General features: G+C 39.2%; 1 protein-coding gene across 4 annotated transcripts in view; it reads left to right on the top strand.

Moving 5' to 3' along the window:
• Nucleotides 1-13814, top strand: part of NOVA1 (NOVA alternative splicing regulator 1) — a 71288-nt gene extending 57474 nt beyond the window's left edge. For 3 of the 4 annotated variants that reach the window (XM_075192187.1, XM_075192190.1, XM_075192188.1), the window contains exons 3-5: nucleotides 5264-5430; nucleotides 7303-7374; nucleotides 9836-13814. In XM_075192187.1, coding sequence (XP_075048288.1) covers nucleotides 5264-5430; nucleotides 7303-7374; nucleotides 9836-10843 — 1247 coding nt within the window. In that variant the 3' untranslated portion in view covers nucleotides 10844-13814. The remainder of the gene's footprint in view (nucleotides 1-5263; nucleotides 5431-7302; nucleotides 7375-9835) is intronic. The other variant, XM_075192189.1, reaches the window with a different exon arrangement.
• Nucleotides 13815-16547: the final 2733 nt, after the last annotated feature.

Here is a 16547-nt window from a genome sequence, read left to right as displayed (position 1 = left end):
AGACATGTGTACAATAATGTTTTACTAACTCAAAGAGTTTTGTTTTTGGAATGAAAATGATGTATTTGTCACTTCTGGCTGTAGGCCACCTGTTCAAAATTTACTTTTAAAATATTTTCTAAATAAATGTACAAGAGGGGTGGCTGGGTTCTCAGTGCCATCAGCATTTATATTACTAACAAAAGTGCTCCCGTATAGTTATCCCTCTAGCCCTGTCCAAAAACAAAATAATAATAAAAAGAATAATATAGATAGTCATAGCATAGTACTGTGTTAGCCAGCAGCTTTTCTCTGAAATTAAGGCAGTATATGCATACTTGCCGACTTTATGAAGACGGCTTCCGGAAGCTGCCTGGGGGAAGTGGGTGTTTCGGGGGCGGAACTATGCAAATCGCCCTTTTTGGGCCTGCGTCGTAATGACGTAAACGTGTCATTTAGCAGCGGGGGTGTGGCCAAATACCGCAATTTCCTGAGAATGGCGGCATTTTGGCTCTAATTCTGCCCACTAAGCGGGATGCTGCCATACTCTCCCTTAAGTTCAGGAGACCTAATGGGAGAGTTGGCATGTATGAGTATATGACTATGTTGGTACGCATTGCTAACTTTTGAGACACAGAGACAGACCTTTTGTCATGACATTTGTGTTCCAAGGTCTTGCAATAGCTATCAACCAGGTCAGATATTAAATGTATCAGTTATATGTAATATTTGTTGTTTTTTTTTGTGTCTCTTTTTAACAATCCATCAACTAAGCTAAACAGTTAGCTTCAGAACCCTGTCGCAAAAGGCAGGTTAAAGTGGACATATATAAACACTTCCTTATAAAGGGGGTTCCAGGTAATTATAAAATACTTTACCTTGGTCATGACATGTTATGTTATGAAAGCACCCCTACTTCGGGTCCAGTGGTACAGCCTTGACTGTTGTGGCTCCTTTTTTTTGGCTTATTTTGCCAGTTTACCACTTCTACTTTATTAGCCAATTATAGAAGTAGAAACAGTTTTGACAACATGTAAACAATAATTTCTGTAGAAACAGCAACAGTTAAGAAGTATATAAAACATGGGGTATAAACCCTTAAAGCATAAACTGAGCAAGCCATGAACACAATATAGAAATATACTAAGGAAGAAGAGAGCGGCCCTGCTTACTAGAGCTTACAATCTAAAGGCAATGAGGGACTGCCATGTTTATTTACAAGGATGAATTGTGTCACCTGCTTAATAAAGGAGGATCCGTAATGAAGCCAAAACTAACAAGTTGTAAAAAGGGTTTGATTGTAGCTGTTTCTTTGGTGCTGGTAATAATGGAAATGAATCCAACTTTCCCGATATCTATTATTTTTATTTCAATATTGCATGTTTTCTAGAACATACTGAAGCTAAATTAATGTGTGTACAGCACAATTTTGCAGATTAGCTAATTTTGGGTTTGGTTTACTGAGAACTGTAAGCTGGGCTGTAAATCTCAAGACATCACGGGAAAGATATATTCTTAGGATTTGCCCTGAAAATCTTTTCTCATGTAGAGTACAGTGTCTGGGGGTTGGGGTGCATGATAAATACAGTTTTCACCCAGTGACAGTCACATACCAGCAATTAGCCACTGTGAACAATTAGCACATTCCATTTGCTTGCTAATTATTACAATTAGCCACATAGTCTTTAAGTGATTGGGGGCAACACATTAAGACTCCATTATATCTGTCTTTAAATATAAAGACAGAATATTTGAACCTCAGCGCTCTTAGGCACTTTGTAGCTTAAGGCAGCCACCACTGGGCTGGTACTGAGGCAGCTGTGGGTACTGCTGCCTTGACTGCAATCACTTGGGGCGTTCTTAAATGGGGATGGAATTAAAACATGTAGTTGAAGTCCCTTTCTTTGGGCAATAAATGGGAAGCTGGCAGCTCCGCACACATTATAAAAAGTAATATTTGTTAAAGGTGCTCGAGGAGCAGGTTTCCAGATCACATACATACGATTAGTGGCAACTTGAATCACCTACTAATTTCCCAGCTACCTTTGAAGCCCAAGCTGTACTTAATTCTTAGGGGTATATTTACTAAGCTGCGGGTTTGAAAAAGTGGGGATGTTGCCTATAGCAACCAATCAGATTCTAGCTTTCATTTATTTAGTACTTTCTACGAAATGACAGCTAGAATTTGATTGGTTGCTATAGGCAACATCCCCACTTTTTCAAACCTGCAGCTTAGTAAATCTAGCCCTTAGTCTCTTTTTTTTTGCACACATATAGATTCAGGTTTGCTAGCTCAATATTTATTTTTATATTGTGTTATTCTTGATTACCTATACAGAGTGAATGATCATTGGTCTATTTTCTTTTACATAATAAAAGGCGATCCAGCCCTTTCACATTCAGACTTTTTAGGCTTTCATCAATATGTGTCTTGAGAAACGCTATTCATCAGTAGTACATCATGGAAGCACAGAGGGTAATGGTTTTCAGTGAAGCTGAGGGCCACAGAAGTGTCTTGTAGGGCCAGGTGAACAGACCTTTGTTTAGTTTCGCTCTCTCGTCTGGGTTTGCTTTGTGCTTGGGTTTCTTACAACATTTAATATGTGATCTTGGCATTACAACACAGAGGGAAGGCTGTGCATCCGCTGAGGATGCTGTGTCTTATACTGATTTATACTGTGGTCCGAGAAGTACTTATAAGTACTTATTTTTTTTTTGTTTTTTATTGGCTTTATGCGAGTACTTCTCAGCAGCGTTATAATACACCGCTCTGTCCTGTCAGCTCAGTGACAATGATGAAGGACCCTGCTGTTCCTTTTAGACACTAATGAAGCCTGAAAGCTTTTAAACATGACAAAATTTTCCAGAGTTTGTTGATTTACGGTTTTTATTTTATTACCATTGGTAACCACAGCTCTGGCAGCATGGCAGGCGTGCGGATCACCACTGAGAATTTCTTTGCCACTTTATGGCAGCAAAAAGCACTAAAGTAAAGGGAGATAATTCTTCTTCCACTCGCAGAGTATTTTCCAGAAAAATATATTGATTGTCTGTCTGTCTAAAAATCAGAGCGCATACAAACATCTAGGGTATCCTTTGCACAGGTATTAGGTGGATTGCATTTCTTCTTTATAGAGACATACTAGAATAGGCAGTTATGCTCTAATGCTGCTGGGCGGCAAGTTTTCCACCTTCACAAGACTTCCATTTATTGGCCTCTACATACCCTCTTACAACTTTAACTAAATACATTGCTCTATCTTCCTTGTTAAATTGTATGCTGTTCATCATGTGGTCTTCTGTCACGTGTTGTTTTTATTGCATACATGCCTACTTCTAAGATTTCTCCGGGGGAGAAGTCATGTGACATGGGGCAGGAGGAGGGCGTCACCATAGCCCCGCCCCCACTCTAAAAAGCCGTTAATTTTGCCAAATGTCGGGAATTTTGCCTACTCTTCCGGGAGTCCAGAAGGACTCCCCAAAATTCGGGAGCCTCCCGGGAATTCCGGGAGAGTAGGTAGGTATGTTTTATTGCCCTGTGATATGATAAAACTTGGCCGTGTTCTCGGTATTGATTACAACTAACAGTACAAGTTTGTGTGATATTTAAGGGTGACAAAAATAAAAAATAAATTCTGATGATGTAAATATCTGGTTGAAAACCACACAAGTAAACTAGAAGAATAGAGTTATGCATTTATTACAAGTTGCAAGCAATCATCTACAAACCACTTAAAAAAGTGACCTGACGGCAGACAACCCCCCAATCAATATATGGTTCTGAAGTTCTACACTAACTTTCCATACAGTAGAAGAGGCTTGGATAGTGTAAGATGACAAAAAGACATAATAGAGCAAGTCTTCAAAGCCAAATAGTAAAAATAATGCTAATAACAAAATTGGGTCTTTTTTGACTCTGTAAGTAATATTAACACACAGTAATGTCTTTCTAAACAAGAAAACATTATTATATTAAAGAGACCATTTATGACTCTATTGCATGTGCATTCAAATAATTTATCAAATGCAACCCATTTTTCTAAAACCATTTTATGATAGCTGCTTTTGTCTATCTAAATGCACTGTGTATACCGGATCCTGCTCATTTTGGGCATATGTGCCTACTCTCCCACAATGTCTGGGAGACTCCCGAATTTCGGGGAGTTCTCCCAGATGAATACCCCAACCTTGATCTTTGTGCAAAGTGGGCATTATAAGTATATTATACTATGATACTATAAAATGTAGTAGTGGCCTCTACAGGAGCAATGCATTCACTAATGTACTTTTTTTCTTTTTGCCTGCTCTGTCCATAATTTAAATCCATAGTAAACACTTAGGGGTATATTTACTAAACTGCATGTTTGGAAAAAGTGGAAATGTTTTCTATAGCAACCAATCAGATTCTAGCTGTCATTTTGTAGAATGCACTAAATAAATGATAACTAGGGGCCTGATTCATTAAGGATCTTAACTTAAGAAACACAAATATCAGCTTTCAGTGTACAAATAAGCTATCAAGTATTTGTGTGCTATATGAAAAAACAGTCAGTATTTAACTTATGTGCAAAGCGGAATACTAATCTGCACCCCTTGCATTGTAACATGGTTTTGTCCAGGAGACTTAAATAAGAATTTTCTTAAGTTAAGATCCTTAATGACTCAGGCCCCTAGTTATCATTTATTTAGTGCATTCTACAAAATGACAGCTAGAATCTGATTGGTTGCTATAGGCAACATCTCCACTTTTCCAAACCTGCAGTTTAGTAAATATACCCCTTAAACTATTGCAAGATACTCTACATGTATATAGAGTGTAATCCTATATTTGTCTTTATGTTATTGTTAAGACTTAAAATGCCAAACCTGCTTGTTCAACAGTAGGTTAATACAGTGTCTGTTTACATTTGCCCCTTCTCTTTGATCCTAGTGCCATCTGCCCTCCTTGGTTTTTTACTGTGAGTTTCGAGACGTAAAATGCACCGTGTATTGTAATAACATGTATTACTGGTTAAGTGTGCCACTGGGTGAAAATCTTAAGTGCATCCAGTAAAGGGATCACTAGCATAGTTAATAGCGTACAAATGAATTCCAATGACAGATTAGTTTGTTTTTCAATGCTCTAGAATCCTGTTGTTTAACCAAGTGGACCAGTTTATGTGTGTTTGTGGTGGGATGGTCCAGGAGGTATAGTGTTCACCTCAGTGTTGATTTATCTCTTCTGCTCTTCTGGAGCTGTGACATAAGAATAATATTAATAACATCAACCTCTCCGTCTTCACAGGTACCACAGAGCGGGTCTGTCTGATTCAGGGCACAGTAGAAGCCCTCAATGCAGTCCATGGGTTTATTGCAGAGAAGATTCGAGAAATGCCGCAAAACGTGGCCAAGACGGAACCAGTCAGCATCCTGCAGCCACAGACTACAGTCAATCCTGACCGTATCAAACAAGTATGTGTCTCAGGGCCACAAAGATCTATTTACAATGTTATTGTCATTGGCCTCATAGCTTAGTAGTGATGTTTTTTATGAATCTGTTTAAAGGGAAAGTATGTTTATTCTCTTAAAACATAAAATATGGCACAACCTTTTAATGCATAACACACACACACACACACGTACGTCTCTGTGTGTGTACGTCTATATAAAATAATATATTGCTCAAATTCAAGATTTTTTTTATAATTTGTCAGAAAAGGCCATTGGGTAGATTTATCAAACCTTCTAAAAAGGGAAAGTGTAGATATTGAACGTAGTAATGAATCAGCTTCTAGAAAACACTTATCTAGTACATTTTAGAAAATGATAGCCAGAATCCGATTGGTTGCTATGGGCAACACCTCCACTTTTTCTTTTGGATGGTTTGATAAATCAATGCCAAAGAGGCAACTTTAAAATAAACTATGCCTGTTTATTGGTTTATTTTATAGTTATAGTTCCTTTCAGCATGCCAGAACCAAATTTATGCAGAACTTGTTTGTGGGGCTTCACATAACAATTCACTTGGTCACTGAATTAGAAAGTTGTGTTTAATGAACCCAAATGAAGCAATAATATTTCTCAGTGTGATTATAACTTTTGTGATTCTGGCAATTAACCAGTTATTACATATTCTTAGTAAACAAAGAAGTCCCGATTTATTAAAAGCAAATCCACATTTAAGAAGATCAGCTGCAAATAATCTTTGCAACATCTAGTATTTCCCCAAAACAGTCTTAGGGCTAGATTTACTAAGCTGCGAGTTTGGAAAAGTGGGGATGTTGCCTATAGCAACCAATCAGATTCTAGCTTTCATTTATTTAGTACATTCTACAAAATGACAGCTAGAATCTGATTGGTTGCTATAGGCAACATCCCCACTTTTTCAAACCCGCAGCTTAGTAAATATACCCCTTAGCTGCTTAAGATATGGTGCTTTGTTCTACATCTAACTATAAAGTGGCAACATGGTTTTCCTGTTTTAATTCCTGTAATTATAGACAGCTCATAGCTGTGTACTCTGACCCAGCATGGGGCATTGTCAACACTGGCACATGCTTCTTATGTCAGTAAGATAAAACAAGGCTCATAATACACCTGTCTGCATTAGAGTAAGTTCAGGTGCATGCAGCATAGTTTCATAGTAACAACATCAGATTTGCAGTAAGCACCTGAGCTACTTTCAATGCATATTTGACCAGTGTAAAATGTCTGGTAATCTTACACTCACAGGGCACAATCAGATTCACTTGTTCCTTTTTTCAGATATAGGCCCTGCAGTAATAATTTGCATTGACTTAACCTCGTATTGCCACTCGGTGATGTCACTTAGTGAACACTTTGAATAAGCAGATGGTCCCCTATTGTGTGTGTGCAGATAGAATATAATCCTCAACTTGAGTGACCCAAATCTCCTTATTGTGTTAAACCCCCTTTTTCTCACATAATATTGTGCCAACTACCCTTGCTGGATAAACGTTTCTGTTATCAGAGAAAGGACAATGCTATTCACTTATAGTTGACTGAAACTGGGTTGTTTTGACTTTTATATATGGCTTGTGGTGGGACCTTTTATTTTCCTTTTTTAACTTTCCTGCTGAAATTGTTTTCTTTTCTATCACTAATCCAATCTCATCCATCCTCCTCTCCACCCTTGCTCTTCCTGGGAATGCTTTTTATTTTACCTGTTTTATTTCTCTCCCCCCTTCTTCTTTGGTTTAACTCCTTCAATGCCAGGCAGGCTTGTGCCACATTGCTGCCCTGCAGGCTGACACTGGCAGTGAAGGGGTAAATTTATTACTAGAGCTGACTGAATTCTGCTTCTGACCCTGCTTTGTTCTGCAGACATTGTCATCATTACCACCAGCCACCAAGTCCTCTCCATCCGACCCCATGACCATCTCCAGAGCCAGCCAGGTACAGTACCATTCTCCATATATCATGTTACTCACATAGAGCAGTGCAGCTCCATCCACATGCCAGGGCTCATCATCATGGGGAGTGGGACAGTGTCCCTATAGCATATAATCAATTTACATTTACATCAGATTTGTACTAAAAATAGAATCTACATTGTAAGCTAGCGATTAAATTGTAGCAGAATTTTTGCATCAAGGTCGCTGCAAATTATTCACCTAATGAGTTAATTGCAATGTACATTTTACACTTGCACAGCATAGAGCAAGCTGGGCATCCCTGGGGACTAGTGTCTGTAGTGGGCAGTAAATTGGCCTTTTGATAGTGAGAAGTCTCCAAGCTCATTATGGAGGTTATGTTGAGTTGTACACAAACTGCGTATTTGGTGTATAGTGTACACAATGTTCTAGTGTGCATGCTCCGAAGTAAAAAAGCATAGTACACGCCAAAAACGCAATTTACTTAAAACTCTACATGACGCCCTATATGTGATAGAATCAGTCTATCTTCATAGTACAGTTTTATAGTGGAAAACACCAAGCAAGTACACATGGAAAAGTTCTGTGAATGTCCTATGTAATCTGAGCAAACAGATTAAGGACCACAAGATTACATAGCCTCTGCCCAGGCAGAACTGTCAGTGAATAGACCTGTAAAAGTGAATAACACTAGCAACCTTCTGGTTGCTGAACTACATCACCAATGATGTAATGTAGTACATATAAGTATCATTTATGTTGTAGTTCAGTGAAATCTGAATGTTGCACATGTCTTATATATAACATTTTAAATTATGTATTATAGAAATAATTTTAGTACAATAATCTAGAAACACTTCCTTGAATAAAATAAGGATAATGGAATGTAATGTGACCCTTCTAGAGTTCTAGGTTAGAGCCCAGAAGAAATAGTGGTTTAAATGTAGGGGCATTAGTTTGTACTCTATAAAGTAATATTGAACGACAATTTAAGATACACAACAGAACTACCATTTTTGTGATGATCCATTAATTTCACTATTTTTTGCATACATATAGAATATTTTGCTTCATTAAGTTTTGTTTATTTTTATTAGATTCATTGCAACTTGTTATATCAAAATATTTTCTAAGTTGAGACAGACAACAGTTCAATTCAATAACATTTTGTCTGTTAAAAGCATGACATAATCAGATATAGTCGGTGATTATAGAGTCAGTGACTCATTGTAAAGTTTCCCACTTATGGCCACACACGTGGGGGACCAAACTCCATAGATCCAGTAACTCAATGCTAAGCGACAGAATCACATGGGAATCAGTTAGTACAGTCAGCTGATGACCACACACAATGGTGGATTGAAGTCCTCAGCCAACCAGGATTTCAAGCTGTCCAACTTGGTTAAATTTTAGTTAAAAACAAACAAACTGTCTGTTGAAATCCCCGCATGTGACGTCACCCCATTCACTGGTAGAGTCGCAAAGAACATTTCAAAGTGTAACTTACAATAATCAGGATTCATGTAATTGTTCCCAATACCATGTGATTTAGTTAATACTATACCTCCAGGTGTCCAGTTTTGCAAGGCACAAAATGATGCTCAGTATCCAGCACCCAAAACTGCAGGGTCTCCATTTTGGTCACAAGCGCTGCATGCAGAAAGACTCTCTTGCAACTCCCCACCTCATGCAGAGGTCACAACTGATAAGCAGACAGAGCTAATTAGATCAATCATTAAATTACAATGTTTCATTACAGTCAATTACACTCTGCGCTCTTTGGTCCTGCCAGCGATTTTGTAATTTACGGGTGTTCTCCTGCCTGCAGCGCCTATCAGGAGCAGTTCTCACTGCCTCTGCTTCCCACCAGCGTAATGCTCAACTTTTAACCCTTTCCAATAACTTACCATACTGCACAATATGACCATCAAAGAAGAGCTGGATACCTTGACATTTCTTTAGTATGTTCTCCAAGCCACACAGCTATTTAGGTTCTAGTTATAAAACTTGGGCAAATTTAGAATAAGAACACTGTATATGTATACAAAATAACTGCAATGAGTAACTTACAAACAGTATATAAATATATATATATATATATATATATATATATATATATATATATATATATATATAATATTCTATGTATTTTTAAAAACATAAGTTTTGGACACATTTGAGAGACGCATTAATACTTGTGACCATTCAGATTTTGTAGAATTACAGGTCTCAGCAAGCTGAGTTTCTGCTTCCACGGAAGCTGGAAGAACACAACTTTTCTTCTGCTAATGTTACACTATGGTTCATAACAATATCTGCTAGTAAAATAGTCTGCTTGTAATGAAATATGTTACTTAGATATTGTCCCTCATCAAAGATAAACACATCACCACATTGAGGGCATTTCTTGATATATAATTCATGTGATTTCCACCTGTCTTTTTCTTTTCCTTGGTTTCTTCTTCATGTTTTTCTAACCTCAGGTGAAGATCATCGTTCCCAACAGCACTGCGGGTCTCATCATCGGAAAGGGAGGTGCCACTGTGAAGGCAGTAATGGAACAGTCTGGTGCATGGGTACAGCTTTCCCAGAAACCAGATGGCATTAATCTGCAGGAACGAGTGGTGACTGTAAGTGGGGAGCCAGAGCAAAACCGCAAAGCAGTAGAGCTGATAGTGCAGAAGATCCAAGAGGACCCACAGAGCGGTAGCTGTTTGAACATCAGCTATGCCAATGTCACCGGACCTGTAGCTAACTCCAATCCCACAGGATCCCCCTATGCCAACACTGCTGAAGTCCTGCCTACCGCTGCTGCAGCAGCAGGGCTTCTGGGACATGCCAACCTTGCCGGAGTGGCAGCCTTCCCAGCTGTTCTCTCCGGCTTCACCGGTAATGATTTGGTTGCTATTACATCAGCTCTTAACACCCTAGCCAGTTATGGCTACAACCTCAATACTCTAGGGTTGGGACTGAGTCAAGCAGCAGCCACAGGAGCACTAGCAGCCGCTGCTGCAAGCGCTAACCCAGCCGCAGCAGCAGCAGCAAACTTGCTTGCTACATACGCCAGTGAAGCAACTGGAGGTGGTGGCACTGCAGGGGCAGCGGCTGGAACGTTTGCATTAGGCAGCTTAGCTGCTGCCACCGCAGCTACCAATGGATATTTTGGGGCAGCATCCCCTCTAGCAGCTAGTGCCATTTTGGGTACTGAGAAGTCAACGGACGGCTCCAAGGACGTAGTAGAAATTGCTGTGCCAGAAAACCTGGTAGGTGCCATTCTTGGCAAAGGTGGCAAGACATTGGTGGAATACCAGGAGTTGACTGGGGCCAGGATACAGATCTCCAAAAAAGGGGAATTTGTCCCCGGCACCAGAAACCGTAAGGTAACCATAACAGGCACACCAGCCGCCACGCAAGCTGCCCAGTATCTAATCACGCAACGAGTCACTTATGAGCAAGGTGTTCGAGCGGCCAACCCGCAGAAAGTGGGTTAAATGCCCTCCCTGTCCTTCTTTCCTTCCCTGGATGTTAACTTAATTGTCCCCCTTTATCCCTTCTTCTTTTCATGGATGTACTGTATTTTGCAGGAGCGATTTATATTTTATTTTTTATTAGAATTTCTTTTTTTTGTTTGTTTTGTTATAGGCAGGGGAAGTGCGCGTCGGGTTATTAATATATAATTATGCAAATGAACGCAACAGTGTTGACAAAGCGCATCTGTAAATAATACATGTTCTGCGGATGTTTTAGAGAGGGAATTTTTTTAGTATTTTTTATTTTTTTATTTTATTTTTTGATTTGAAGGATTTTGACAGGTTAACTCTCTCTCGTTGAGGTTTTATTGTTTACGCGTCAAAAAGTTTTTTGAAGCCTGCCATTTTACCAGCATTGTTGTAGTTGAAAATGAACTGAATGTAAACATGAAGTGACGCATAGGTTTTAAACTCTGTGAGGACTGGTGAGTCCAGTAATGCACTGCAGCGTCATGTGTTGCTGGTCCCCTCAGAACCACACAGTAATCAGTATTAGTCCTAAGTGACGCTGTAACTGAACTACTGTTTTGCTGGAAAACAGCAGGGGGGGGGGGGGTTGGGTGGGTAAGTTACCTATAAAACAAAAGGGAGTAAAGAAAATCAAAAGCACTGTCCAACTTCACTCATGCTTCCTGCCCTGGGGTGGCAGCGTATGAGGGGAAAAAAATGTTTTGGAATAAAAAAAAAGAAAAAAAATAGTTTTAAATTAAAACAAAAAAGATATATATATATATTATCTAAAAGCAATATAGTTGCAAAAAAGCACTGTAAAATATATATTAAAAATGGTTAAAACTGTGGAAAAAAAATAACCTTTTTTGGTAAGTTTACAGATCAGTGTCTTCATAACAACCTGTATGACGGTGAATATTCCGGCTGGCCAGGCTACATTTCTATCATTTATGGCTCATGGATCCCATCAGATTTACCTCTTCTGACGGGTGAAGTTTGGTTTTACAAGAGCTGTGTCTGTTTTCTTCCTTCATTGGGTTCCCCCTCCTGCCCCTTCATGCTGAAATCCTTTTAATCCCCCAGTCTCTCACCCCATCTTGTTTTAATTGCTTTATAAATCACCCATGCTCTATTCCTCCCCTAGATGACCTTGTTTCCAATCGTACTCTGGAGAGACAACTGATGTCACACGTTCAGCAACATTTCACAATGGCAGTTCTAGTTAACCTATTCATTGCTATTGTGCGGGGCTGTGGCAGCTAAATTGTTATTCGGCAGGCATTCCTCTCTATCAAACAACCTCTAGCTTTGATTTTTCTCCAAAGTAAGATATAACCGAGACAGTTAGTTACCGCTTTTAATTAATGTTAATGGTTTTCATTTGGGATTCGTAGTACTGGGGTTTTAACTAGACCCCACAGTGCCTGGCCAGCCATGCACCAGTTGATCCATTAACATCCTCCCCTTTTAGACTTAGTGCTGTGCTGTGTGCGTATTGGACATTTTCTGAGCCAAATCATGCACGCACACAACAAAAGAAAGTGCCAACTGTTAGCTGATGAGGTTTCATTATCTGCAACGACTTAGTGAGGGCGTTGCCTTTTAAAACGCTTCTGATTGTGTATAATTTTAACACTAGCAATCTCTTAGTGTTGTCAATGTAGATTTTACTGTGAACAGTATCTGTGATTTTTAGCTGTTTTGATCTCTCCGGGGCAAGGCTCAGTCAGCCACCGCAGGCTCCGATAGTCGTTTACCTGCATGTTCTTTTTCCGTGGGGCATCTTTATGTCGGCTTCAGTCAGTACTTCCCTGCATGCTCGTTTAGCTGAGGTAGTGTTCATTTCCGGCGTGTGTCTACCTGTCGCAGCGCAGGTTCCTCCAAGGGCCATTTTATTATTTTTATTTTTAGAAATAAGCCGTTTTGTTCTCCAATTTGTCACCTCCTTCATGTTTCTGAGTGCCAACTAGCCAGATCATTATGTTAACCTCTGCATTTGGGCCACCTCAAGCCACTGAAAATGTGGCTGTTCATAAACCCAGCATCTTCTCATGCTATGCATGCAGTCGTAAAAAAAAATAAAAAATAAAAATCAATGGACAAGAAAGTAATTAAAAATAGTAAATAATAATACTAAAAAAAAAAACAAAAAAAAAAAAACTAAAATGCTGGCTACCTCTGGATCATCAGGCTGAGAAATTCCCAAACAACAGTTTTCCTTCCATCTCAACTTCAATTCATTGATAACGTCCATCATAACCAACTCAGTGACATTTTCCGCTGCTCCTCCTGTGCAACCGATAACTGAACAATGATTGTGATGTCCTCTCGTCTGGCTTCTCGTCCAGCATCTCTCTTTCTGAACTGTGATCTTCTTTTTTGTTTTTTATTGTTTTACTTTTTTTTCGTTCATTGAACTTAAAAAAAAAAAAAGACCTTCATCATCATGTTATATAATATAATTATGGAGTATTGATTTAAAACATCCTTCCTGTCAGTTCCTTTACCCCCAACTTTCCTGCCTTACTCCTGTGCAGTTTCTGTTCACTGTTTTAAGCCCCCCCCCCAAACTTTGGAGAGGTCTGAGACACACTGTTGCGCCAACCCACAAGATGGGTTGCAGGCACCTCAAGTTTAGGGGGGGGATCCAGCCATTCCAATCTGATGATCAAGTCAATTTCTTTCTTTTTCTTCTTTCCTTCCTCCCATTTTCACATTCTCTTTGATTACAGAAAAAAAAAAACATTTTCGAAAAAGAGAAAACTGATATATATTAAAAAAGGAATGATATTGCTTGTTTTTAAAATGGAAAGAGCAAAGCTGTCGTACAACTGTGTTTTAATTGGTAATGGTTATTTATCGTTAATAGTCTCTGTAGCTCTGTAAGTTTTTATGACAATACAGTGTAACTAGTGGTTAGCCGATGATGCGAATATATTTACTCATATCATTATAAATGTGCTTTGTTCATCATGTACCATCACTGTCTCCCGTCTCATTATTTTCCTTGCATGTCACTAGTTTCAATTCATTTATAATACATTAACAGTGAATAATACCTATCAGATTTATTTTCCCCACTGTCCTGGTGTTAGCAGGTGCACCAACACAGAGCTCCAGGTCATCAGCTTTCCATGCTCAGATATCCTCCTTAAAATGAACATGCTGCATTAGAGAGATTTGCTACACTCACCGGATGCTACCTTGATTACAACCGTCAGCCTCTTGTGATGTGTTGTAACTGGCACTAAAACGCTCTGCTTCTGGTTAACTGTGTAGTCAGGTGGCAGTGGCAGGGCACAACATGCAATTGACAAGGGCCGATACTTGTCTATATATTGTTATTTTATATTCTCTACAGAGAAAATCCTCTGAAGCTAGCACAGAAGTCACTGCACCCATTGCACATTGCAGCATATTCATTTTGCAACAAAAGGCAGTAGAGCAATTTTATCACACAATAGGAAAAGCTGCTTCAGATTTTAAGAGACCAAGGGCTGTGAGAAGCAGATAGGTGGCTTCTGAGGGACCTATGTATATGAGTTTTGGGGGAAAATGTTTCAGACCCTTTGTCATATCTTTCTATTCCAACAATCTCTGGGAATCATACATTCCATTCACAGTGTAAGAACTCTGCACCCTCTGGTTCAGATTGTGTGTGGTAGCAGTTGGGCATCCTTTCAGCCTGTTACATGGATTTTCCTATAGCCATCACTGTTAACATGCTGTAACCATTCCTGGCGATAAGGCACATTTCTTTCACAATAACAGACTTGCAACATACAGCAAATCTACCTTAATCTAGACTAGCATGTCTGTTAGGATAGTATTGAATTCATTGTAAAATAGATTACCCTTTTGTCGTCAATCCTCAGTATAGATACAAAAAAACACATCTAGCAATTTATAATGTTTTTCCCCGATAGTGAAGCTGCCACAGTTTTCAGTAAAGACATTAGAGCCTGTTACATAAATGGCTTCACCAAGATGTGTTTAATAACTGGATAGCAGGATAGCACCAAATATTCCCAAGGCTCAGATATGGTTATTCCAAAGCAGCTGTCTGATATTGTTTAGGTGCCTTCTCGTCATTTTAAAAGGTGTGCAACATGTCAACAGTACTTTAATCTCTGACACAGGAGGGTCTCTGAGGCATTTCATTGTAGTCCCTCTTCTGCAGTGAGAGGGTTAAATGTCCATTTTTTATGTATAGCTCATGGGTATTTTCAATGGATCCATTTCCTTCCTCAGTCTAGAAAATCTGAGAGAAGGAACCACGATTGTAACTTCACCACAAGGGGGGTGGTTCACAAAGAAAGGTTTCTTTGCCTGTCATTTCGAATCATAACCAGCAGCACGTCTTGAAGCGGAGAACAACACAGGAAGCTGCTTTTGTCTTGTAAAAGAATGCCGACCCATTCATGTCTTGACAATGTGCTTCTTTACAGCATCACCATTAACTCAGCTTCACTCATAGATTCTCCTGCACCCAGCACCTCCTGTACAGTCTTCCCCCTTCATCCCTCAGCACTGTAGTACAAGGACGGGTTTCAAAGCAGCACTGTCCCCACTCTCAAGTGATAAAAAATCCTTTTACGGTTTGAGATCTTAAAGCAGATGCGCTTGAATTCGAGTATATAGATGTGAACAGATCAGATCTTGCAACTTTTCATTAACAGGGAGTTGCTAGATTGTTGTTATGAGCAAGCCCAGTGTGCTTTAAAATAATCGTGGGTCAGATTTAAAAATCCAGTGGGGAGTTGCCATGCTGTAGGGCCATAATTGGTGATTTCAACACATAAAGAAAAGTCACAGTAGCTTGATATGAGTTCCTATTACTTATACTCCACCCCACCCCCCTGTAGTTCTATTTTTTTGTTCAGTAGCTCACAGTTGTGGTGTAAACCAGTCACTCAATTATGCCTTGACACAATCTAATTATGTCCAAGCATGAGCTCCCATACATGGACCATTGGGACTGGCTCGGAATTGCCATGGATACAGAGACCCTGCCAGCCCGCTCAGCTGTTCTCTGGAATGCTCAATTCATCCTTTGCAAAACAGGGGAATTTAAATGCTAATGGTTATTTCAGACCATGATTGACATGGAATAAATGCATTCAGCAGCTCCGACCTCTTATCTGATAACAGAGGACCTCAGTTACAAGTTCCTGCAGTTTAGAAGGGCCTAGTGTTGGTTTGCTTTGCCTGTGTTTATCTTTGTATTGATATTATATAGTACTTGCAGTGTTCGAAGAACTGCAATTATACCGTGATACAACACTGCATAAGAAGTTTATAATATTTAATGTAAGAGGCACTGAGAGGGGAAAAGATTTTACTTCGTTAAGAAAAATAAGATATTGAGGTCAGAATAGAATCAAAACCTTCCTTTTATATAAAAGAATCATATCTTAAAGCATGTGCTCTAACGGGATTAACCACTACACATTGCATGAGACTAGACGCTCTTTACTATTTCACACACCACATACAGAATGTACCTTACTCTTCGTCTGTTCTACATTATTTATCACAGTTACAGCTGAGTTCATTGTAGGAGAAAATAATAAATACAAAATTATGTTAGCTGATAGTTTTATCACTAGAACATTCCATAAAATGTATTATCGAAGTCATTAAAATAAAGACATAGTCAGCAGCCATTTCTGCTTCAACTCCAGTTCTTGTACAGTGTTGTTTAAGCAGGAAA

Source organism: Mixophyes fleayi, chromosome 12 (genome assembly GCF_038048845.1).
Source record: "Mixophyes fleayi isolate aMixFle1 chromosome 12, aMixFle1.hap1, whole genome shotgun sequence".
NCBI lineage: Eukaryota > Metazoa > Chordata > Amphibia > Anura > Limnodynastidae > Mixophyes > Mixophyes fleayi.
This window is presented reverse-complemented; position numbering and strand designations above follow the sequence as displayed.